This window comes from Trifolium pratense, linkage group LG4 (assembly GCF_020283565.1).
Source record: "Trifolium pratense cultivar HEN17-A07 linkage group LG4, ARS_RC_1.1, whole genome shotgun sequence".
NCBI classification, from domain to species: Eukaryota; Viridiplantae; Streptophyta; class Magnoliopsida; order Fabales; family Fabaceae; genus Trifolium; species Trifolium pratense.
This window is the reverse complement of record NC_060062.1, coordinates 20,713,034-20,737,359: the sequence shown is the minus strand read 5'-3', so window position 1 is coordinate 20,737,359 and position 24,326 is coordinate 20,713,034. Positions and strand designations below refer to the sequence as shown.

Genomic DNA, 24,326 nt, shown 5'->3' with positions numbered 1-24,326 from the left:
AGTTTCTCGCGCGCCCTATTTTTATTCATCCACTACGTACGAGTTTCTCGCGCGTCCTATTTTTACTCATCTGCTACCTACGAGTTTCTTGGGTGCCCAATTTTTACTCATCTGCTACTTAAGTAGCGGACGGTGTTTTATAATTTATATTACAAACTAATTTCAAATCATTCAAAACAAACTATTTATATTTATATTTTATTTTATTTTTTTAATTTTAATTTTTTTGGGCTTGCGGGCCGCCCGCGGCCCATTCGGGCTAGCCCATATTTTAATCGGGCTTTATCGGGCCGGGCTAAAAGCCCGGAAATAACCCGGGCTAAGATTTTCAAAGCCCGAGCCCGGGAAAAAATCGGGCTTGGCCGGTCGGCCCATTCGGGCTAGCCCATTTTGACAGCTCTACACACAACTATATAAGTTGACAAATTTATCTCTATCATTTCCTCTACTTTTTCATCTTATTATACTTTACATATACTTCAAAAATATACATACATTTGACATCATATTATACGTACGCATAAATAACATTTGACATCATATTTTGCATCATATTTTTCTGCCAAACTAAAGAGTTTATTTGGAGTAGCAGATTCCCTCAATTAGACATGATAATTAATATTATATGGATGAACATCCCCTTCCCCAAACACACCCTGTCCGTCCGCAAAATGAATCTTAATTTAGGTTTTATTTCCTTGGTGGGTCCCGCATTAGCTGTACTCACATAAAAACATTCTAGAATATAATCTCCCATTCTTCACCTTAATTTAGCTGTAACCTTAATGCGGTATGAATCTGGATCCACTGATGTAACTGCTTCACGAAGTAAAAAGGAATTTGACCGCCAAATTTTGTTTTGGACAACTATTGTATAAACAATTAGATTCTATCTTATTTAATCATAATCATCAATTTTAATCGGGCGGTCAGAAACAATTACTGGATGATGCACTAACTATATTAAATTCAAACCCATGCAAGCATATAATGATGAGGAATAACATTTAGTATTTATAAAATATTTTCCTATATCAATATCAAAAAAAAAAAAAATATTTTCCTATATATGGGGAAAATGTGACCGTATTTTATCCGATCGATTTCTATAATATGTAGTATATTATATAAAATATTTCAATTCTTAACGATATCTCATCTTCACACCTCCATCATTATATATATTCCAAACTGGCTAGCTAGAACACAAACACACGTACACACACTTTTCTCTTCTTGATCATCATATATTGTTTTTGTGCATAAATTAAAAAACAATTATATATATATAATTGATCATGTCTGGGGTTTGGGTATTTAAGAACGGGGTGGTGAGGCTAGTAGAGAATCCTCATAGGGAGGGAGGTGAGGGATCGAATAGTGGGGGTGGAAGGAGTAGAAAGGTGCTTGTTTATACACCAACAAATGAAGTTATCACTTCTTATTCTTTGCTAGAACGCAAGCTATATTCTCTTGGTTGGGAACGGTACTATGATGATCCTGATCATCTACTTCAGTTCCATAAACGCTCTACCGTGTATCTCATTTCTCTTCCAAAGGATTTCAATAAGCTCAAACCCATGCATATGTATGACATTGTTGTCAAGAACAAGAACTTTTTCCATGTTATGGACATGTAGACGTTGATCATATATCATGTATATATGTAATAATTAATTAATAAGGTAGGGTCTTTTATTTGTGTGAATTGGTTGGTGAGTTAATGTCGTCTTTTACTTGCTGTGATGTTGTAATTTTTTTGTCACTCTTGTATAATAATCAAATTAAAATTTGTCTATCTTTATAATTTTATTCTTTCGTGTTTGTGTGTTAATATTCACATTACGCGTTTGTAATTTTCAAATTAAATTAAAACCCGGACATTTTCGTTCCTACTCCAAAGCTGAACTAGGCCAAAAGCTAGTTGGACCTTTGTCATTCGTCGATGGGCGTGGATTTAACTAGTGAAGTTCTTACTCCCTAACGTTCTTGTGTGCTCCAAAATTGAAATTTTTATCAATTTTAATGCTTTTACATTTATTTATTTTTTATAATAATGCTTTTACATTTTAAAATTTGCATGCAAAACAATTGTATATATTTGAATTTTAGAATCGAAACATACCTTATGTATAACTTGAAACTTTTTTTTTTTTTAACTGAAGAGGGCTAAAGCCAATAATTTTCTTGCAGCAAAATGCAATTTTAGGATTTTTTTAAATTGAATTTTAAAATTTTGAATGTTGTAAAATGTATAAGCATTTCATGTGTAAGTGCTTTAAAAATGCCATTTTACACATTTGAATTTTAAATTTCGATGTGTATCAAATTTATGTCTGAATTACATTTAGATTTTAAAATTTAGATGTGTAAAAATTTGGACTCTATAATTAACAAAAAAAAAAAAAAAAACTTGTTTGAATTTTAAAAGCCGGACATTTTATAAATAAGTATTTTCAGATTTTCGGGGACGCGAGAATGTTGGGATGGAAAAAAAATATAGTAATATATATTATATGCATATATGAAATATAGAATAAAAACTCTCTATTTGTCAAAAAATAAAATAATATTAACATGTATTCTTACTTTAAAGCCCTTGTTTTTTTTTTAATAAAGGAATATTTATAGCATTTCATTCATTTAAAGCACTTGTTATTGTATTATAAATATAAATTTTATACGGTGAAAACAAAACAAAGAAAGCAATTTTAGAGATATAAAAAATAAGTATAAATTTTATATTAAAAATTATAGTACATTTTATTTATTTAAAAATATAATTTTTTGTCAAGTAATTTAATGCCTATTTCACTCATAAGATAGATATAAGTTGGATGACTAGAAATGGAATCTCAATTTATATTATACCAATCGAATTAAACTCACGAATTAAAATAAAAATTATTCTATTCAACACAGAATCATTATTTAAAACATCGTTAACATCTCTGATAAGGTTTCATAACTGATTACATTATTCTTTTTACAACATCATAACTAATTACTTTTTTTTACAAAATCACAACTAATTGCTTTTTTGTTTTACATAATCATACCTAATTGTTTGATGGCAAGTAAAAACAAGTAAACAATACTAATATTAGAAAGAAAGAAAAGAAAAAAAGCAAACAATTTAACAATGGCAGTGGGAATGAGCTCACACACGACGCCGTTTTAGGAGTCAGTTACAACCGACAAATCCTGTATGGTCATAAATCGAGGCCCCTTCATTTAATAGATCTCGTAAGTAATCATTTCAGTCAATCTTCCATATTTATCGCTCCTCTTCGAGAATTAGCGTTAGTTAATTAAACTCAAACTTTCTTAATTTCCATTATGGTAACAAAACCCATCCATTAATAATTAACATAAACCAAAAAACACCAAACAAAAAAATCAACACAAAAGCTTCAAACACCATTTTCACATCTTCATCTTCCTTAATCTCCAATGGCATCATCAAAACAAAACATCTTCATCTCCATCATCATCACTCTCTTCCTCCTCTTCAATCCAACCACATCTCAAGATACCGACAATCTAGAATCATCATCATCAACAACAACAACAACAACACAAAACAACTGCGAAAAACGTTGGATCCATATAAGAAAACTCCCACCACAATTCAACCTAGATCTACTCGCAAATTGTTCTGAATACACATTTCTCGATGATTTATGTCCTTACTTAGCAAACCACGGTTTAGGCCAAAAAACCCATAACCGTTCTCATAGTTGGTACCGAACCGATCCATCCATGCTTGAACTCATTTTCCATCGGCGCATGTTAGAATATCCATGTTTAACGGAAGATCCAACTATTGCTAACGCCGTTTATCTTCCTTACTACGCTGGCTTTGACTCTCTCCGTTATCTTTACGGACCTGAATATAATTCAAGTGAAGAACACGGTGTTCAACTTTTTAATTTTCTACAAAATGAAAACCCGAGTATATGGAACCGTCATTCGGGTCATGATCATTTTCTTGTTATGGCCCGACCCGCTTGGGATTTTTCCCAGCCGTTGGATAATGATCGTCATCTTTGGGGAACTTCGTTTTTGGAATTGCCGCAATTTTTCAATGTAACTGCTTTAACAATTGAAGCTCGTGCTTGGCCTTGGCAGGAACATGCTGTTCCTTATCCGACGTCGTTTCATCCACCGAATCTCGCTTTGTTAGATTCGTGGATTCAACGCGTTCGTCGTAGCAAGCGATCCTCGCTTGCTCTTTTCGCCGGTGGTGGTGGTTTATCTTCTGCTCCGAATATTCGACGGAGTATAAGAATTGAATGTGATAATAGCAGTAGTAGTGTTGGGAATGGGAATTATGAAAAGCTTTGTGATACTGTTGATTGTTCGAATGGTGTTTGTGAGCATGATCCAATTAGGTTTATGAAACCGATGTTAGGTGCAAATTTCTGTTTGCAACCACCGGGGGATACTCCTACACGTAAATCGACTTTTGATGCGATTCTTGCTGGATGTATACCTGTTTTTTTCGAGGATTTGTCTGCGAAATCGCAGTATTCGTGGCATTTGCCGGAGAATGAATTTGAGAGTTTTTCGGTTACTATACCTAAGGAGGATGTTGTGTTTAGGGGATTGAAGATTCTTGATGTGTTGCAAAGAATACCTAGAGCTAGGGTTAGGAGAATGAGGGAGAAAGTTTTGGAGTTGATTCCTAGGGTTGTGTATAGGAAGCATAATAGTTCTCCTGGTTTGAGAACTAAGAAGGATGCATTTGATTTAACGATTGATGGTACATTGGATAAGATTCGAACAAGGCTTCAGGAACTTGATTTTGTTTTGTAATTACAGTATTTCCTCTTGTTGTTTTAGGTTTAGATTTAAGCAATAGCCAATTAGCCAATAGCATTTGTACTTTCCTTTTTTAAGTTTTGTTTTTGGCAATAATATCAATAGATCTTGACTCGAAAGGCAAGTTTCCGTGTGCTTTTAATTGTTTTCCTGAGCAATTGTATAAGGACATAGTTAGCTATATTTGGATGGTCTGATTCAATTTCAAGCTCGGTGTTTTTTATTTAAAGTAAAACCGACATTGAAATCTAGACCGTATGATTTTAATCGGACAGTTATGATGTGTTTGCACATAATCTGAATCCTTGCATTAGACTCTTTTCCCTTCTGCCAATGTTTTCTGGGACAAACCAGAATAACTGCAGGCTCATATTGTATAATACATTATCTTTAAATTTCTTTCTGATTGTCATCATATACATTAGCTACTTGTTGATTGCTCAATTGATATTCTAGGTTCAATCTACCAATCCAGTATCGCAGGTTTCGTCTTACGTGAATGCTAGAATGGAACAAAGCACCAAATTATGACAAACATTTGGTTCTGTTATTGGAGTTCAATACTTCATAACAGGTTAACTTTATACTGATAATATTCTGCAAATGCAATCCTTGTCTACATACATATATATATATATATATATATGATACTATATGGAATGAGTGTTTCTGACTCTTGGCTAGTAAGCTTGTCTGAATGAGCTGGAATGAATGAATTTTCCACAAGGCATTCATACTACATTGCTTGGTCGTTACAGGGGATTAGTAGTAACTAATTCCTGTTTATTGTCGTTCTTTAAATTCTTAACAGAAAATTCATTTTATAGGACAAAGTTGAAACGAAGATAAGGCATGTTCTTGGTGTATTTTAAATGTTGAACCTTAAGCTAGTGGACACAATCACACAAATTCAGCTTTGGGAATTTGGACTAGGCCAATTTCCTGAAGGTGGTGTGAACTCAATTTATAGGCTAGGTGCTTGTTTACTAATACTTGTATTAATATGTTCCATCTGCTAGGTTCTGTGCTATTGAAGTACAGTATTTGCTCTAGTCTTGATCTGTTGTTTTGTTTATTATCTCCAAGTCTCTCTAAACTAGTTATTACATGCAAATGCTCAAGTATCTTAATCTGTCTAGTTGCTGAATGCTGATGATATCTCTTATTCATCTCCATGTCTCTATAAACTAGTTATTACATGCAAAGTGAAAATGTAGCTTTTCATGTTCAAGGAACAAGAAAATTACAAAAGTTAGCTTTAATCTTTTATCCATTTTGTTTGTGATATGTAATATTGTAATTCACAAAATTGATCAAGTGCCACTATTCTGGCATTCTGGGGCCTTTTCACTCAATTGGTAATTTTGGATTGAAGCTGGCAAAATTACATGCGATTAAATTTCATACAACAAAATTAAGTTTGTAAGTTTGAAATGAGTTTGTCCTAATGTGGTTTATGATTGGATAATGTTTCTCAGACATGTCTAACAAAATGGCTTCTGTTTTTTTAAAATGAAATATAAACAAAAGTTGATTATTTCTCTAAAACAATACTATCATTCATGTTAGTTTGACCCGTAAATTTAATTATTTTTTCCCCAATGCCCCAACTTACTTTACACATTACGCATTTTCCTTTTTTTATTACTTAAGATTGTTTTCTAAATTAAATTTGAACAACAAATAATTATTTTGGAATGGCGGGAATATAAGACAACTATTTTAATTTTTTTTTTGGTACAAACTATTTTAAATGTTACTGGTACTACAGTACTGGAAATTAAAAATACTACTACGATATGGAAAGTAAACATTTAATATGGAATTAATGTTGATGAGTGATTTGCCTTGTGAGTGACGTCTAGGTGGTGGTAGTTCTAGTAGAGGTCATTAATAACCCATGAGATACTGCTAATTCATTTAACAAGTGAGTCATGACTCATGACCTAATAAGTTCTTTCACCATTTATTGAATATTGCTGATGCCCAAGTTTGCTTTGTCAGTAGGGTGAGCAAACTTCAATTTACAACAAGTTATTCAACTATGGCTTTGCTTTCTCATATTTCCGGTTGCACTTTAGCCACTTAGCTGGAGAAATCTTGATGGCTAGGTAGTTTATTTAGTTGACCTACAACATAGTACCACTACCATCCTATATTTTACGGTTAACACATTTAAAAAGTGCAATTCTTATCGAGGCAGAAGTAAGAACCTTTCAATCGCAATTGCAGGATCAAACTGTGCTCCTCCCTATCAAGTCTAGCGTCAATCATCACTGGATCAACTAACGATTTTTAACACAAATAAATATTAACTATTAAATTAAAAAACAATAATCATAGCAATAAACGAATAGTTAATGTTTACAAACTTAAGAGCCAAATTTGCAATTTTTTAAATTTAAAATTGCCGGATTGTGAAATTTGAGAGAGAGAAAAAAATACTATTTTTAAACTTCGGAAGTTCACTTTGTAATTGGAAACAAAATTAAGAGTCAAAAATATTATTTTCAAATTTGGGAACAAAAGTCCTCGAATTATAAAATTTGGAGATGAAAAGTGTTTTTATATTTTCCTTTTCAAGGGACTATGTTGAATTTGGTGATCTTGTATTATAGCTGAGATGAATTTCCGATTGGATATAAGATATTTTCCACACTAGATTGTCCTGCACTCACTTCCCTTTTGTAAATAGTATAAATCAATAGACCCAACTCAAGTAGATTAGTCTTTTCTTTACTGGACAGTAAATAATCTGAAGTGGGTAAAATGATGTGATTTTTTTCATCCAAACTGGAAATATTTAAGACACTCTTTTCCTCAATTTTGGCTCTTTTACCTTGTCGTATATTATTTCTTGGTTCCATTTTGCTTTATAGAAAAGAAAGAAAAAAAAGCTATGTTCATAAATTCTTATTTATCAAATTAAAAAAAAAATCAAGTAGTACTATTTCAAAGTCTATGCTCAAAATACACCACTCAAAATAACATCATTGCATTTACTCGGTAGAAATGATCACGGTTCGATCCCCGTAATTATGATCAAAAGAGGGTTGAAACCACTTGATGTCAAAACTGACTCCGAATCATATTAAGCAGTCCGGTAAAATTTGTTTATATTTGTTTGTTCATGCATAATCCTTGTACTGGTAACTTTTTGCGTGCTTTCTCAAGGTGAAGTGGGAAAACACAGCTATCTTCCCCGTGTGACATGCATATTAAGTCCATAATAAAAAATTGAAATCAAGAACCAAAAAGTTACTGTTATCAATGTGTCTGAATGAATTTAATATTTAGATTGCTACAGTACATAGTAATTAATTTTGCTTCTAATAGTAAAAAACAAAAGCTTAGAACATCTACAAGGGACAAAAAATTAAGATAGAAGATTTAATATAAAGACAAGAAATGCAAGCAAATTTTAATGTAGACCATGGTCTACTGTGGACATGATATCAAAATGTTCAAATTAATTCGGAGGTAAAATCATTTCTACACGAAAACAATTAAACATGTCAAAATAAAATGTCAAAATAAATGTATTTACGATATTATTAAGAATGAAATGAGATAATTATGGAGGCACTAAATGTGGAGCGAAATATAGACATAGATATTGTATGTTGTCTATTATAAGTAGAGGTTAACCGCTAACGATCCTTATTGTGAGTTTTTATTTTTGAAAAGTATCGTCTATCATCATTAGAATTTCTAATAAATTTCAAATATTAATCTATGGCTATGTAGCACGGATGCAAACATGAACACCAAACATAATACTGATACATTGACATTGATAAAAATTTGAGAAAGTAACATGATATTCAGTATAATTATATGTGTTGGTGTCCGACACTGACACATGTACGATACCATATCACACTTAATTTAAGAAGTGTTTGTGGTTCACATAGTGAATCATTAACCAAGGATGTACAAAACTCACAAAGAGATGCATAATATCATGATATCATGTATAATGTGTGAGCGTGTGAGTAGTAGCTACATTGTAAAGAAAAGAATAAAAAAATAAAAATTACCCGTTTTACACAAAGGAAAAGTAAAAATAAAAAAAGTGAATTGGATGAATGAATGATATCGGAGGGCAGAGGAAAGCAGAAGCAGTGTTACTTCTTCTGTCATTGTCACATTATACTTCAACCAAACCCATCCATCTTGGCCTGCTTCATTTTCTTCTTCTCACTTTCATTTTCATTTCAACTTTTCAAAACCACCACCACTTCTCTCTAATGGATGCTACTTCACAACCATTGAAGTATCAGGTAAGTGTAACTATTCAACAAACAGACCCTATTGTCAAAATCTTTTCTTTTTTTGTTTTATAAGCTCAAATTTGTTTCTTTTATATGTTTCTCAGACATGGTTCTTGAAAGTCTCTATCCACTGTGAAGGTTGTAAGAGAAAAGTAAAGAAAGTTCTTCAAAGCATTGAAGGTACTAATTAAGCTTAAACACATTCCAATTTTCATTCTTTCATGAAATTTACTTCAATTTTCAACTATTCATTTCTTTCTCTTTTCATGCATGGAAAAATTACTAGGCTAAAAGTTTACTGTGCTAAACCCAAAATCACTGTCATTTCCCTTTACTTTTTGTTACCACTAAATTAACAGCTGTATGGTTTGGTGCTCTAGTATGTACAATGTAGCATAGACACTTCAAATCAAAGTCTGGTGTCAAGTGTCCAACTCTGGCGAATGTCGGAGTTGGACATGACACTGATACATCTGATTACATTTAATTAATTTTTGTTTGCTTAAATTACTGTTGTTGTCAATTTGTCAACAACGTAAGTGTTAGTGTTGTGTCTGATGCTGGTGTTTTTGTTGGTGATTTAAATTCAAATGTAATGTTTATGTGGTGACAATGAATTTAGGGTGTTCTATAACATTTGCATTGCAGGAGTTTTTACTACAACAATAGATCCACAACAGCAAAAAGTAACGGTCACCGGAAATGTTGCTGTCGAGACTCTGATTAGGAAACTGGCTAAAGCCGGAAAACATGCCGAGGTTTTGCCGGAGAATCTTCCCGGGAAAGGAAAGGATTCAAACAAAGCTAAGAACAATAAGAAGAATGAACAAAAAAACCAAGAAGCTCAGCAAAAGCAAAACCACTCTTCTGCAAATAGTACTGAATCTAAGTCTAACCATAGCTCTGTCAAAAACAGAGGAACTGAAAATGCTGAAAAATGCAAAGGTGAAAACAATAGTAGTAGCAACACAAAAACTAAGGGGTTGCCGGAGAAGTCTCCGGCAGGCGGTAAGGGACCGGAAGCAGAAAACAAAGGTGGTCAAACTGGTGGAGGTGATTCTGGTAAGAAGAAGATGAAGAAAGTTCAGAGTGGTGGTGGAACTGGAACAGGAACAGGAAACAATGGGTTGAGTTCAGCATCTACTGGTGCACCAGCACATACAGGATCAGAATTTCAGTATCCAGGTCAGGTTGTGGGACAAGTGAATCTCAGCCCTACACGTCAGCAACCGTACATGTTTTATCCAGAAACATGTTATCCTCCTTTGGTACATTATGCAACTTACAACAGATTATGTCCCATTGGAACAATGGCTTGTCCTTCTTACTATGTTCCACCATTACCCTACATGTGTTCAGGCCTTGACCGTGACCCTTATCATCAGTTTCAATCTACACCTTTGATTCCCTTTGAGTTCTTCAGTGATGAAAATGCAAATGGGTGTTCTATTATGTAATGTTGCACTTTTTTAACTGGTTTTGTTTCTTCTATTATAGGATAGTTTTGTTATGGTACTTTTGTAATTGAGGGAAGTTTAGCTTATAGCATATGTTTTATGTCCTTGGTTTTGTAGGAGCTGATTAGAAGATCTTAGTCTCAACACTGAAAATGTTCAGCTCACAACTTTAACTTATTTTGATTCTGGACCAAACTGTAAATTATGTTCTGATAGGGAGCCTTTACTGTTAGATAATCATGTTTTATGTATTTAGTGTGTTTTTGTGGTGTATTATATTTTTAATGTGTTTTAGAAGGAAGAATGGCGGGGAACGTAAAATCTTACTCGAGGTGGACCTTGAGTGGTGGCCAGAGCGTATGGACTGTAGTGTTGGATGGCGGCAAGAGATTTCCGACATGAGTGATGCACCTGTAAGCACACTGAAGCTCAAGTAGGTTGATTGGTGTGTAACCAATGTTGGCTAGATTGTTGTAGAGGACCCCGGGAGAGTTTTTTTTTACATGAGTGATGTACTTGCAAGCATTCCGGGTCTCAAATTAGTGGTTAGCCGCACAAGGTGGATCACCGTGATAGAATCAAAATTACCGTAATTCTATTTAAACATCAGAGACTAAATGTGAATATCTCTCACAACCGAGATAGGAATTCGTCACATTGGGTAAGTTTAACATCTACCAGAAAATCTAACTCTAGTTGAAACTCTCATTCCTCTCTTATTTGGGTGTCAGGGTTTTATAATTGTCAACATAATTTATTCAAAGGGGTTATTGCATTTACTACTATACTATTACTACTCCGAGGATATGGACACTTTTACTTCTAATGTAGTAGTACTAGCTTTTGACTGTGCCGTGATCAGTGCCGTGTTTGATTGCTGCTTTTCGGGGCATATATATTTACAAGTTTTCTAACCGCCTCGTTTTGAAGAATTAAATTAAATAAATCTTTTTTTATAATCACATAATAAAATTAACATTAAAATATCATATTATTTAGTACTTTACTAGTACACAACAAAACTTTACACAACAAAACACACATTTCTTCAGAATTATAGTTGTTCTATTGGTTTATTTAGGTAAACTTAATACTATAAATGTTATGACAACAAAATTTGGTAGCCATGGTTTAGTATCTCATGCTATGAAGAACGGACAGAGTCACCGGACACTGACACAGACACCAGATGCTAACACGTTGATACCGGTAATATTTGAGAAAATGATATAATTCAGTATAACCATAAGTGTCGGTGTTGTGTTGGTGTCCGCCACCGACATGTGTCCGATACCAGAACACGTCTAATATGAAGAGTTTCGGTGTTTGATGATCTCATTCCTTAAGGATTTATCCTTTGTTGATATTTTGCATTTAGGTGAAAATAGAATGACATGTACCACAAAAATCTAATTATTTAGTTCTAATGTAACATCAGTACATTTTTTTGTTTTGTTGTTTTCTGGTTCTGATAATGATTCCTGAACTCAACTTGTTTGTTTTGAATAAAGCAACTAGCCCTTGAATCAATGTTTGTAGTTGCTGGTTGATATACGAATTCATCATTTTATAATGAAATGGTGAGACCACAATTAATGTCCTCTGCATTTTTTTATGTTGTTAAGACCCATGTGAGTGATTCAGCTTGTGGACCTAAACCATTGTGAACATCAATGAAATAAAGTGAAAACAAAAGTATTAAAGGAAGAAGCATGTGTCAAGTGTAGTCCATTATCATAAGCTTGAAGCCCGAGAAGATAAAAAGGTAATGCTAAGGTGAAACAAACAAACTACCACTATTGCATTGAATTGAAGTGAAGTAGGGCAAACAAAATACACTGCACAATAGGACAATGCCTTTAAAATCATCATTGATTAATCAAGAACCAACCCTTTTTTTTAAAGTGAGAAGAAAATAAATACTAGTACATGCATTTGCTTAAAATCACTTAAATGTTTTTAATTTTAAGTTGATTTTAATAGCTAACATTTAAAGAGAAGTCCACATCATGTCCTCTCAGAGCTAGGGTATTAGCACAAAAGTTTGCTTCGAGATATATATGACTCGCCTAAATGGTCCAAACTGGGAGGCGGATAAGAGAGAGGACCTTATTAAGAAGAGGTCGGATATAGTACATGGCAGTGTAACCATTCTAAATCATGTGAACTCCATGCTTCTGGACATTTACTTACAGTTTGATTACTAATTAAAAGGTAAACAATGGTGATTTCGATCACAAATCATAAGGCGACTATGAAATAAAAAAAATAGATTCACACAAATATGAATATATTTTACATATAAAGGACCCAATTGTTCTTGTAAAATAGAATATGTACACTTTCAATACCACAAATTTATCCTACCAAATGCGACTAGGCAAAGTGCATCCATCGAAAAGCTACTTACATATACAAGTAATCTTTGTGCGGTCTTAGATACAAGTTGAAGCTTTTGAAGTTCTCTGATTCGTTCCAAGCCTGATCACCATTACAGTAACATCATCATGGTACTTTCTTCTCCTCCCGGCTGGAACATTCATCAACTCTTCCATGCTGAAACCTGCAAGAACTTTATTCATTAACACAACACATAACATTCTATATTGATGCATGTGAAATAAATTTAGCATAAGATATAGAAATATTGACCTGCGGAATCAGCTGCTCTAGCTACAAGCTGCTCTATGAGAAACTTTGCAGGATCACCAAAAGGATTGCTTAAGATATAAGACTCTACAAGATTCACTGCCTCTTCATTGCTGAAGAAGTCAAATAAACCATCACTCCCTACTATAACAAATTGATCAGAATTTGAGATTTTATGCACATTCATTGATGGTTGAGTGGAAACATATGGTGGGCTCGTAAGATCGTGAACTCTAAGGATTCCCATCAAAGCATCATTCAGATTTTTCTGCAAGAGAATAATAATATCATATGACATATTCAATATATAATCTGTTCATAATATAATAGCCAACGAAAAATATGTGAACAAAATTTATCCGCATCTCCTCTTTGATTAAAAAAAGAGTTTATACATAGACGTTTATATGATATAAACTTATTCAATGAACATTTAATCAAACTGTTTATTCAAATACACTCTAAAGTGTGAGAGAATACATACCTTTTTCAAGTAGCCAACTCCAAATGCACGAGTAACCTTCAACTTACCTTTCACTTTTCCTGCTATGACGACCTTAGGGTCATCGGGATGATCAGCCACGAGTCTAGTCCTTTCAGCTTCATTATCAACAGTGTGACTATCTGTAAGCTGTATAGCCTCAAGTCTCTCACTCTTATTCATTCTGTCACCGCTACTGCACGTCGCTAGTACTGCTCTACTGTCGCCAAGATTCAGTGTATACAAATCATTACCATGAAGAAGCAAAAGCAAAACACAAGATCCAATAGAAACTAAATCCGGACGTTCTCCCATTTCTTGCTCAACCATGTACAAGAAGTCATTCTCAGCCTGACTAAGAGCACGGTCAAGGCTGTCAAGTACCCCGCGCGAAAAAGACTCCCGTGATGATCTTGACAGAGAATGATCCTCATGACAATGAAGACTATCATCCAACTTATATCGAAGTAATTCACCCAAATCCACATGGTCGGAAGTTGTGATGGAACCCGGCTCCAATTCCCAAATTAACTTATCTAGGTAAGATATGATGGTTTCGTAGAGGGTACCGGCCAGAAAATCAGCTGCATCTCTTCCATTAAATCCATCATAAATTGCACAAAAGAGCCAACCATTTTCTTCAGAACAAACTGCTTGAACTCTATCTTCACCAGCAGCTCCTCCTGCAACTTGAACTTCTGTAGCAATAAGAAAACCGTCGGTACTGGGACGATCACTCGTGTATTCAAGGCTATCACTGGTAGTGGAAGGACTGGAACTTAGATAAGAGAGACTATTTGGGAGCGAAGACGATAGTCTTTCGAACCGTGAAAGACTTGGCGAAGAAGGCACTCTACGAAATGAATTAGGAGAATCCCAACTTGGAAGGATTTCAACACCTATCTTACCATTGCATATGTTTGTGTTGGCTAGTGTAGCATTTGCACTTATGGCTGCACCTGACAAACAAGAGAAACTACTTGCTCTACGGACTATGGGAAGATTTTTGTAGCCATCGGCGATCTCGCTAGGGATACCTCTATCACTATTGCATTTGTAGCCAAAACTTATTTTAATTTCTCCTTCAGGACTAAGCATGTTCCTCTCCTGTATTCAGAAATCCATTTTCAACACTATCAACATCACTATAGTCTATACACTTCGAGAGAAAAAAATACAGCAAACTATAAAATGTAACCAGACCATATCAAAATAATTCCATTACACACACACACACACGCACACTGTGATCTGCTACAAAGTAGCCACCTTATCATGTACTCGCCTCTGTCCCATTTTAAATAACCTATTTTTACCAGATGCACTATTCATGTATCTAATAATATATAAATATTAGCATATAAGATCTTGTTTGATTTGTCACGATGAACATTTTCAAAATATCAACTTCTTATAATATTACTAATAGACAATTAAAGATATTAGTGATCAAAATTTTGCATTGGCATGCATGCAATTGTTGTCATTTATTTTGGAAGGAGAGATTAGAAAATATGAATGAAAGACTTCTCAAATTATGTAAGGGTCTCAAATTATAGATGAATGAAGGCTCATAACAATACAAAAGGGACAATAATAGATTAATAGTCTAAATCATGGTAATAGCACAAGTTATTTTTAAATTCTCAAAAAAAAAAAGCATCCAATTGAAGCTAAATTTTCAAACAAAAATGCATTATGAAAAGTGTCTGCAATTCCCCTGAATATATCCATGAAAGACACTCCCTTTAAACACCTTAAAGATGCCAATCAAACATTTCTTGCTACAATAGCTAAAAAGTGAAACTTGATTTGAAATGAAGCAACACCCAAAAGCAGTTTTCATATCAAGTACCATTCAGTAATAATCTCTCAGTCTCACTACATAATAAAGCCATAAAGAGAGAAAAACAGAACAGAAAAACCTATGCATGTTAAAACGAAAAAGAACAAAGCAAGCACTTACCTGAGTTATCACCAATAGATGAGATGATGAAGAATGTGATTAACTATACAGAAGAAGAGAAGAGTGGTTACAAGTTTATATAGAGAGACACAGAAGAAAAGAAAGAACAGTAGGAGTGTGACTTAGCAAATCACAAAGGAAAAATATTTTGGTCGCGTTGTGTGAACCAACAAGTGGAGAATCTGTGTCAACATCGAAAAAACAAGATTTGGTAATGGTTCTGTGTTTTGTCCTATTTGAGTCCCATTTCTACACGTAAGTTACCTCTTTTTTAACTATCTTTTTCTCTTTTCTACCTCACCGCCCATTTCTTCTCTTGTGTTGTTTCTATGTACTCTCCTGTTATGTTATGTATCTCTTTTTCTTTTTCTTGTTTATACCATATAATATACTCACTTACCACTTGAATCAAACCATTTTTGGTTATTATCTATCTCTTTCTATTTTACCAATTTTTTGCTAATAATGTTGCTTCATCTTTATTCTCTTTTTCTTTTTCATTACTTATTTTGATAGCACAAAAATATCTTTTCCTAATTAAAAAAAAGTTTAGTAAAAACATAATCATATTATTTGAACATCAATATATAGTATATATCACCACAAAATATTGTATATATTTATAACTTTTACAAACTTGCAATTTTTACTCATAATTTTCATAATAACACTTTTAGCCTCCTAATTTTAGATCTTTTTAAAAAGACCGACCCTCACTGATTTTGACCAAGTCAACGCACATGCAAACAATGACTTATATGTCACGCCAGCATATCTAACAAGACACGCTAACATCGTATGTGAGTCACTCAGGTGAATTTCACGTTTGAAATAACTCAATTTTACAAAATTAGTTTATAGGATACAAATTATTTTTACTTATAAACACATTATCCGGTCATATTTCATCATCCTATGTCTCTTAAAAGAGATAACATTGTTGTTCTTAATTTTTTTTTTTTTTTTTTATACACATAGTTTTATAATTAAAAAAAATCAGACAAGTTTTTCCACCCTTCTAGTCTGTCTATAATTTCTTAAGTTATTTGTTTTTAATGATGAAAATAACAAAATTGGGTGAAAAATTATGTTACTTTATGTTATGGAATAGGATAGGATGCCCATTATGTTGAATTATTGCCTAACATATGTTATATATAGATGCTACCCGAAAATTGAATGGCTGAGAGTTGTTTATTGGGTTACTTTTGTACCTAGCTATTTATTTAGTTAAAGAGTTTTTCACTCAAAATACAATAAACAACACCAACCAAGTACGAATATGCAGATTTACATGCATGGACCAAATTGTTGCCTAAGTTTCTCCACATTTTTATGTAGACAAAACAAAAGAAAAGATTTAGAGGACAAGGTGCCAAATTCATCACTACCATCCATTAAGAGGAGAGAGAGTTCAACACATTCAATTCAAAGAAGGGAGACACAAAGATCAAAATCATTGTGATCATGACGTGAGTGAAGTCTTGAGGGAAGAGTACATAACTAAATATATGCTTAGTTTGAAATTCTTTTAAGACTTAGTAGGTTATAAATTGGTCAATATGCATGCGTGAGTTTGAAGCAAAAGGAAAGGGTGGTTATTGAGTTTTATTCCAAATCCAAAGGAGAAAGTGAAACCATGATTTGGAATGAATGAGGATTGAGGAGTATAATAATGTGACGCCAAGACTCAACATGTAAAGAATATCTCTATATATATGCTGTATATATTTATGTGTCACTATCATCACACACTAAAGCTATTGCAATATTGTTCTTTTCAAACTCATCAAACCATACAAACCTTATAGCAGCCACTGTTTTGTGGTGGTATGAAAACCATAATTTGTTCATAAGTGACTAACATGATTCAAATTTAGCTTGTCAGTTGTCACTAGCGAAATAGCTTATCCAAGAGTAGTCACGACTCACGACAGTTACTTGACACAAGAGTAGTCACGACTCATGACAGTTATTTGACAGCAGACTCGTCCATTTAACTAAGTTTCAACATTGTAAAATACTTTTGTCATTCCCTTTTTCGACCGAATTTGAGAAACCTGATCAAATACACAGGTAACTATTATACATAACTGTTGCATAGATTAGCAACAAAAGGTGAATAGACAAAAAAAAAATTATAGACCAAATCATAAATCTCTAAACTAAAGTAAAAAATTATCAAATCAACCTTCTTGTTTAGGACTGTAAGTAGTAAATTGATTACACACCTTAATTTTTGTGATGTCTGAAATATCTAAAACATGTGTACCACCGCAGGGACAGCCCGGATTATCCCCTATCCTCACAATGCGAGGTGTGCTTTCCTGTTTGAGTTGATGAATTAATATCAGACATACTAAACAGCTAGGACAGACAGTAGCTTTGGTAATGGTAGACATCTGACATCCTAAAAATGCTTGCCACTACCAGTTTCGTAGTTTATAATTAAGAACTGCAAATAAATACATTGATTGACATGAGTGACACATGATTAATCGTACATATACCGAGTTCTTTACTTCTTTAAAGGACTGGTCCAATGTAAGATGAAGCCTGAAGCCATGTAAGGCCCTATATTAAACAAACCATGGGAGAAGCCTAATATGAGCAAATTTTGTTAAATGGAAGTGGACCTCAAAATTAGTGGGAACAAATTATTAGAAGATGCCTCATATGTGATATTTTTGTTAGACATCAAAATAATAGAGGAGGAGCCTCATGTGAGTAACTTTTGTTAGGTATATTTAAGTAGAGGTGGAATATGAATTAGTGGGCTTGTGTACAAGACTTCTTGGAGTGGAGGCCTAAACCAAGAGCTGGTTCTTCTTTTTCTAGAAGAGCATAGATGAGAGAAAAAACATAACATAGTTACTTCAAATTGATACTACTGGATTGGTTCTACCCTAGTAAATACATGGACACAAAGAAACCAATCAGACAGAGATACTACCGAAGAGTACTGATTGACATAAGAAAACAAACAGAATACCAGGAAAGCATAAAGAGAAAACAAATTGTTCCTTTATTAATAATGATATTTGGCTTAAATTGATTTTATCACAACAGCTGGTATATGAGAGTTTCCATCTTCATTAAAAACAATCGTAGTTATGATGACTTGTACACAGTGGTTAAAACTTAAAATACTATAGGCATTAATCTTCTTTTCCCCAGAGAAAAAAAGTATGAGAATTAAGAAGCCAATGGAAGAAACCATATGAGCTGGAATATTCCTAACACTGAACTCAGGGATGCTAAGGCCTAATACTGTAATGTTGTCTGCCGGTCTTTGACAGTGAATCTAATGTGAGTGTACTTATTTAACCAAACGAAAACAAACAGAAAATCCAGAAAGAATCTTGTAAGATGACAAACTCGCAGGCACCATGGTTATAAATTATAATAACAAACCCAGCAACTAGTTCATGATAAATAACACATGAATAGTAAAGTAAATATATACACTAGTATATTTATAGACTGACCTTGGAAACATAATCGGGAAGAATACCGCCACAAAGCTTAGCAGCTTCATCATACATAAATATATCCACAGAAACCTAAATGGCAAGGTAAAGGTTTTCAGAACAAGGTGTCGCTGCCACATATTAAAGGCAAATTATAAACACTTTTAACTTACTTTTCCTCCTACGGAAATTAAAGCATTAGCCTCTAGCTCTAACTCCTTTTGCTTATTCTGCATTTCACTTTGTGGAATTACACCTTTATATTCAACCCAGGGCCTGGAAACAATACAATAGCAAGCGCAAAGCAAAAAGTTTATAACTTACAAACACAATCTTGAACAGAAGTCTCGTGGGAGTACATACAACAGGAGATTAGTCAAGTTTATGGTTTCATCATATTAGCTGTCTAAAATGTTTCCATATTCATTCTTACAGAATACTAAAGCATTAAGACAAAAAGACGAATTCGGCAATGGTTGCATGTCTTTGAGGGACTAAATTTGGTGAGAAAAATCTTTGGAGCGCTAACGAGGTAACATTCTAATTGGAGGACCAATGTAGATTTCCAATAAGGCAATAACTAAATATGTTATCCTGGATTAGCATTTAACAATGATTTGACAGATTCAACATTGACACATTTTAGTATCAAGTATTCATAGCTGGTAAATTAAGTACTCATAAAAGGAATAAAATCTTGTAAATGATATACCCATCAGAAAAATGGTAAGCTTTGCCAGGCTCTAAATGGCCCAATCCAATTTTGGGCAGACAAATATCAAGCAAATGCCCTGCAGAATGCAGCCTAAACAAAATAACAAGCAAATATGAGATTACTAGTAACAGAATTACAAATTTTTAGATAAGCAGTGTAGTACTAGTAACCATATACATTCACACGAGAGTTTCTAAAAAACTGTGTAATAATGGAAATAAAATCAAGGGTACAGTGTTACTCCTAAGAAACCATAAATTAAAAAATACTCCATAGGTTATTTATTTCATATGATCAAGTATCAGCAAGGGAAAAGCAGGGTATTAATCAAGTACAGAAGATAAAGCTTCTCAGTTGCTAAGTGAACAAAAGAAATAGTGTCCCTCACAATAATTAATTAATCAATACTTTAACAAAACGAATTCAGATTCGTTGCTCATATTATATACTCTATGAAGTTCACACTGAACACGAGCACTGACAGATTGATGCCGATAATAATTTGAAAAATGACATCATTAAATGTAATTATATCTCTCTATATCGTTTTCGTGCAAAAACTGACATGTGTCTGTGCAGTCAATTGCAAAATTGTGTACCTAGAATTTATTGTTCTCCTATGCTCATCAACAAATAGTGAAACCTCCTTCCCTCCTTTCTGGAGTATGTCCTCAAAGTCCCCTTCCAAACCCTCAAAAACACCATAGTGTAAAACCTACACAAAAATAAAATAACAAATAAGTAACAAACCCCAAACACAGAATTTAACAACAAAAACCATAATAATTTAAGAAAAAGAAAACATACAATTCCATCTTTGGATCGAACATCATGAACAACAAACTTGATATTGAAGTCATCAATAGTAATATGTATGAAACCAGTGTCTGCCGGCTGACCACCACCTTGTGGATAGAAAATAGTCCGGTCCAATATCAAAACATTTCTTCCATCATCACCCTTTACAACATTTTTTCAAAGTTATAAATCAAAAAATTAAAAATTAAAAATGAATAAAATAAAGTTATTATTACTAGTACTAGTAGTACCTTGAAATGAGAAACAAGTGTGGCAGTAGAATGAAGCTTCCACATGTCATCATAGTAATCTAACTTTGTGGGACTCTTATCCATCGCCGCCACCGTACCCAATTACAGAACCGGTTGCTACCGTAGTAGTGGGTTTAGCAAAACACAAAGGAAAGGAAAACGAAAAACGCCATTTGAACACGTGGACGGCCAAAATAACACGTCAGCTAGTTACTTTTCTGTTACCTAATCATTGACTTAGTCCAAGTCAAACCGCCATTAACCCCACAACATTAACATAATATATCTGTTCCTCACGGGACCCACATTCTGTTTTTATATGACTCAAAGTCTCAAACAAAAAAAATTGAATTTTTAGTTTTTTACCTTATTAAGATAGAGTTAGTTACCATATCCTTTTAAAAACAATTGTTTTTTGATTTTTATTTTACCACCAGTTTAAGCAAGTTCGGGTCAGTTCTGACATCAAATGGTTTCAGCCCTCTCGATTGTACTTGTGGGAATCGAATTGTGATCCTCTCTATCAAGTTCAACTTCAATCATCACTGAACCAATTAAGTTTTTTGACGTTATTTTAAGATAATTTTTTTTTAATAGTTCTAACAAAGCCTCTATCTTTTTTTTTTTTTGTTTATTGTTAAAACGAGATAAGTATATCGTATAACTTTAAAGAAAAAATTATATCACTAAAAATCTCTATATCTTTTTAAGATATGTTTAAATTAATTTTTCATCTTTTTTTTTTTTGAAACAAATTAATTTTTCATCTTAATCTTTTTAAAAACAATAAAATCAGCAAGTTTGTTATCATATATATATATGAAAAGATTTGATTTTTTTTAATGATAACTTGCACTCCAAACTATCTCTTTACCCAAACACCAAAAAAAAGTCTCTTTACACGTTCTCTCGTTAATATCATGGCTTCTTTAAGAGTAAAGAAAAAAATCAACAAGCTGCATGGAAACAATTCCTCCATAAGCATAGTAGAAGCTCTTCCAAATGATTTATTGGTGCAGATTGTTGGAAGAGTTGCTTCTCGTTCAATGGCCGACCTTTACAAAGTAAAACTCAGCTGCAAAGAGTTTCTCAATGCTTCAGAAGATGGTTATGTTTATCAACGTGCATCAATGGATAACTTTGCTTTGGTTCCGCTTCCATGGTTCAAACGTGAAAAAGAAATTTTGTTTTTGAGGCGTTGTAGAGAACGTGGAAATTTGGAGATTTTTTATCGTGAAGGAATGGTACAGTATTTCAAAACTTTGATGCTGAACTTGGGTTTGGAGAATTTGAAAAAGGCTGCATTAGAGGGTCATCATGAAGCCAAATATGTTTATTCAATGATTTTGATGGCGAATCGTGAAGATGAAGAAGAAAGAAAACTTGGGTTTGATCTCTTTGCTGAATTGAAAAATTCTGTTGCAAGTTGTAGAAAGAGGGTGAAGAGTTTTGTTCAAAGTATGTGGGTGAAAAATCGTGTGATAGTTCCAAATCAAGGATTGGATTTATGTCATTCAAGCTCATGTCAGAGGAATGGAACAGAGAAGAAGAAGAAGAAGAAGAAATATTCAACATGGTATGCTGCTGCCTATAAAATTGATGATGAAGATGATTGTACTTTATGCAAATATTGTGCTGGAAATTACGAATTAGGTTTGTTTTGTAACATGTTTCCTGTCTAGGGAAACTGTTAACTTCTCTTGAAGAAATAAAATTTATTAGTTTGAGTCCAGTTATTATTCTTGTTTGGAGTTTTCTTTTTACTCTTTATTTATTTGATATTGATTAGCCATGTGAGTTTAGCTATTATTCTTGTGCGGCGCACAACTGTAGAGACTAATTTCCTCGAGGTAACTGAGATCCATATGCACCGGCCGGAGATCGAACACATGACCAAATAGTTAGCAGGCCTAAGTATATATATCACTTGTGTCACACTATGTTGATGAAGTTGTTTGTTTTTATTTCTCTGTTTTAGAACTTTTATATTAATCCTTTGTTTTAGATTTAATATTAATATTAATACTTTAGGTGATATCATACATAATACATTGTACAATGAGGTTAATTATTAGCTCTGTTCTTTTTACAAATTATTTGTAGTTTTGATAATTTAAGGTTATATTTTATCAATTATATTCTCATGTAAATTTCAAATATTTTAATTTTTTTTTTGGTATATACTAACATATTATTATTTTTTTAGTACATAATATATTAAATTATTTTGAAAAGAAAAAGTGTGTGCAAAAAAAAATATATTTATTGGTGAATTAAAATAAGAGTATAATAAAAAAAGTGCAAAAATACATTTTTTTAATTTATTGTATTTTTCTAAAACGACAAATAAAAAGGAACAAATGGAGTAAATTATATGAAAAGTTTTTTGGGTAAATAGGGTTTTACCCCCCTGCAAAATGGGTGAATTTTGCATTACCCCCTGCAAAAAAATTTTTTGTGATTACCCCCTGTAATATAAAGATTCATTCAATTACCCCCTAATTCGCCAACTAGACATGGAATCTTTTTTTTTTATGATGTGGCATGCATATGTGGATTTTCTTTGAATTTTTATTATTTTTATTATTATAATTATTCCAAATCATTGTTATTTAAAATATAAAAAATAAAAAAATCTTCATCTCAAATCCCACAATTTTTTTTTCCCAAAAAACAACCTTCATATCAAATCTCAGGAAGCAACTTTCATCTCAAATCCCTAAATCGAAAAAAAAAAATCATCATCTCCACAATTCCTCCAATTCAAACTCTTCCTCCACCTCCTCCATAACCACCACCACCAACAACAACCCTAACATAATCAACCCCTTCATCCCTCTCCTTCCTGGTCTCTACCTCTCACGTGTTCATTCCTTTGATTTTGGTGAAAGATATGGGTTGGGTTAGCAATTACAAGTTCAAGAAAAATAACAACAACACATGTTCTCCAAACATCATTAATCCTGATTTAATTTTAATTTTTTGGAAAATCAACAAACAACAAAATTGAGAGTGATGCTGCAAGGAAGAGAGATGCAATTGGTGGGAAAGAGAGATGGACGACGACGGTGGTGGTGGCTGGTGGTGGAGAATGAACCGTGAGATTTTATATTTTGAGAAACTTATGAGTTTTTTATGGTTTTGGATTTATGGGTTTGAGATTGAATTGATGAGATGAAATTTAAGATTGAAGATGAAGTTTGGTGTTGTTGTTTGTTCTTCTCATGAGAGTGGTGGAGATTGTTGATGTTTCTTGCTATTTGTTTTTCCCCTTTTTTGTTTTTTATTTTTTATTTTTTTTAAATGACATAGCTCAATATGTGGCAAAATAAAAATTAAATAAATAAAAACAGTAAAAAAAAACCATGTGTAAAAAAAAAGCCACGTATGGTTGTCATGTCAGCAAAATTAAGATTCCAAATCCATGTTGTCAATTCAGGG

General features: G+C 33.2%; 6 protein-coding genes across 8 annotated transcripts; 4 read left to right on the top strand and 2 right to left on the bottom strand.

Moving 5' to 3' along the window:
- The first annotated feature begins 1,193 nt into the window (after nucleotides 1-1,193).
- On the top strand, nucleotides 1,194-1,806 carry LOC123923702 (flowering-promoting factor 1-like). The gene has a single exon (XM_045976420.1). The coding sequence runs from the start codon at nucleotides 1,299-1,301 to the stop codon at nucleotides 1,638-1,640; it is 342 nt and encodes a 113-aa protein (XP_045832376.1). The 5' UTR covers nucleotides 1,194-1,298; the 3' UTR covers nucleotides 1,641-1,806.
- A 1,269-nt stretch (nucleotides 1,807-3,075) lies between these two features.
- On the top strand, nucleotides 3,076-5,032 carry LOC123882123 (probable xyloglucan galactosyltransferase GT19). The gene has a single exon (XM_045930927.1). The coding sequence runs from the start codon at nucleotides 3,454-3,456 to the stop codon at nucleotides 4,816-4,818; it is 1,365 nt and encodes a 454-aa protein (XP_045786883.1). The 5' UTR covers nucleotides 3,076-3,453; the 3' UTR covers nucleotides 4,819-5,032.
- A 3,758-nt stretch (nucleotides 5,033-8,790) lies between these two features.
- LOC123882121 (heavy metal-associated isoprenylated plant protein 35-like) lies at nucleotides 8,791-10,828 on the top strand. The gene is made up of 3 exons (XM_045930925.1): nucleotides 8,791-9,107; nucleotides 9,203-9,278; nucleotides 9,747-10,828. Exons 1-3 carry the CDS (start codon nucleotides 8,913-8,915, stop codon nucleotides 10,553-10,555), a joined length of 1,080 nt encoding a protein of 359 aa, XP_045786881.1. The 5' UTR covers nucleotides 8,791-8,912; the 3' UTR covers nucleotides 10,556-10,828.
- An 862-nt stretch (nucleotides 10,829-11,690) lies between these two features.
- LOC123882120 (probable protein phosphatase 2C 40) lies at nucleotides 11,691-16,210 on the bottom strand. 3 transcript variants are annotated; one of them, XM_045930924.1, is made up of 5 exons: nucleotides 15,652-16,210; nucleotides 13,689-14,792; nucleotides 13,208-13,472; nucleotides 12,966-13,118; nucleotides 11,691-12,208 (listed from the first exon to the last, which is right to left on the bottom strand). In XM_045930924.1, exons 2-4 carry the CDS (start codon nucleotides 14,781-14,783, stop codon nucleotides 12,991-12,993), a joined length of 1,488 nt encoding a protein of 495 aa, XP_045786880.1. In that variant the 5' UTR covers nucleotides 14,784-14,792; nucleotides 15,652-16,210; the 3' UTR covers nucleotides 11,691-12,208; nucleotides 12,966-12,990. The 3 variants fall into 3 exon arrangements, with proteins under 3 accessions (XP_045786880.1, XP_045786878.1, XP_045786879.1); XM_045930922.1 differs by lacking the exon at nucleotides 11,691-12,208 and having other exon boundaries at nucleotides 12,811-13,118; nucleotides 15,652-16,209; XM_045930923.1 differs by lacking the exons at nucleotides 11,691-12,208; nucleotides 15,652-16,210 and having other exon boundaries at nucleotides 12,811-13,118; nucleotides 13,689-15,605.
- Nucleotides 16,211-17,349: 1,139 nt separating this feature from the next.
- Nucleotides 17,350-21,072, bottom strand: LOC123882122 (alanine--tRNA ligase). The gene is made up of 8 exons (XM_045930926.1): nucleotides 20,886-21,072; nucleotides 20,644-20,796; nucleotides 20,436-20,551; nucleotides 19,834-19,926; nucleotides 19,295-19,397; nucleotides 19,140-19,214; nucleotides 17,883-17,978; nucleotides 17,350-17,711 (listed from the first exon to the last, which is right to left on the bottom strand). The coding sequence occupies exons 1-8, from the start codon at nucleotides 20,967-20,969 to the stop codon at nucleotides 17,652-17,654; spliced, it is 780 nt and encodes a 259-aa protein (XP_045786882.1). The 5' UTR covers nucleotides 20,970-21,072; the 3' UTR covers nucleotides 17,350-17,651.
- A 714-nt stretch (nucleotides 21,073-21,786) lies between these two features.
- Nucleotides 21,787-22,567, top strand: LOC123882119 (F-box protein At2g35280-like). Its single transcript, XM_045930921.1, has one exon. It carries the CDS (start codon nucleotides 21,806-21,808, stop codon nucleotides 22,565-22,567), a length of 762 nt encoding a protein of 253 aa, XP_045786877.1. The 5' UTR covers nucleotides 21,787-21,805.
- The last annotated feature ends 1,759 nt before the right edge of the window (nucleotides 22,568-24,326 follow it).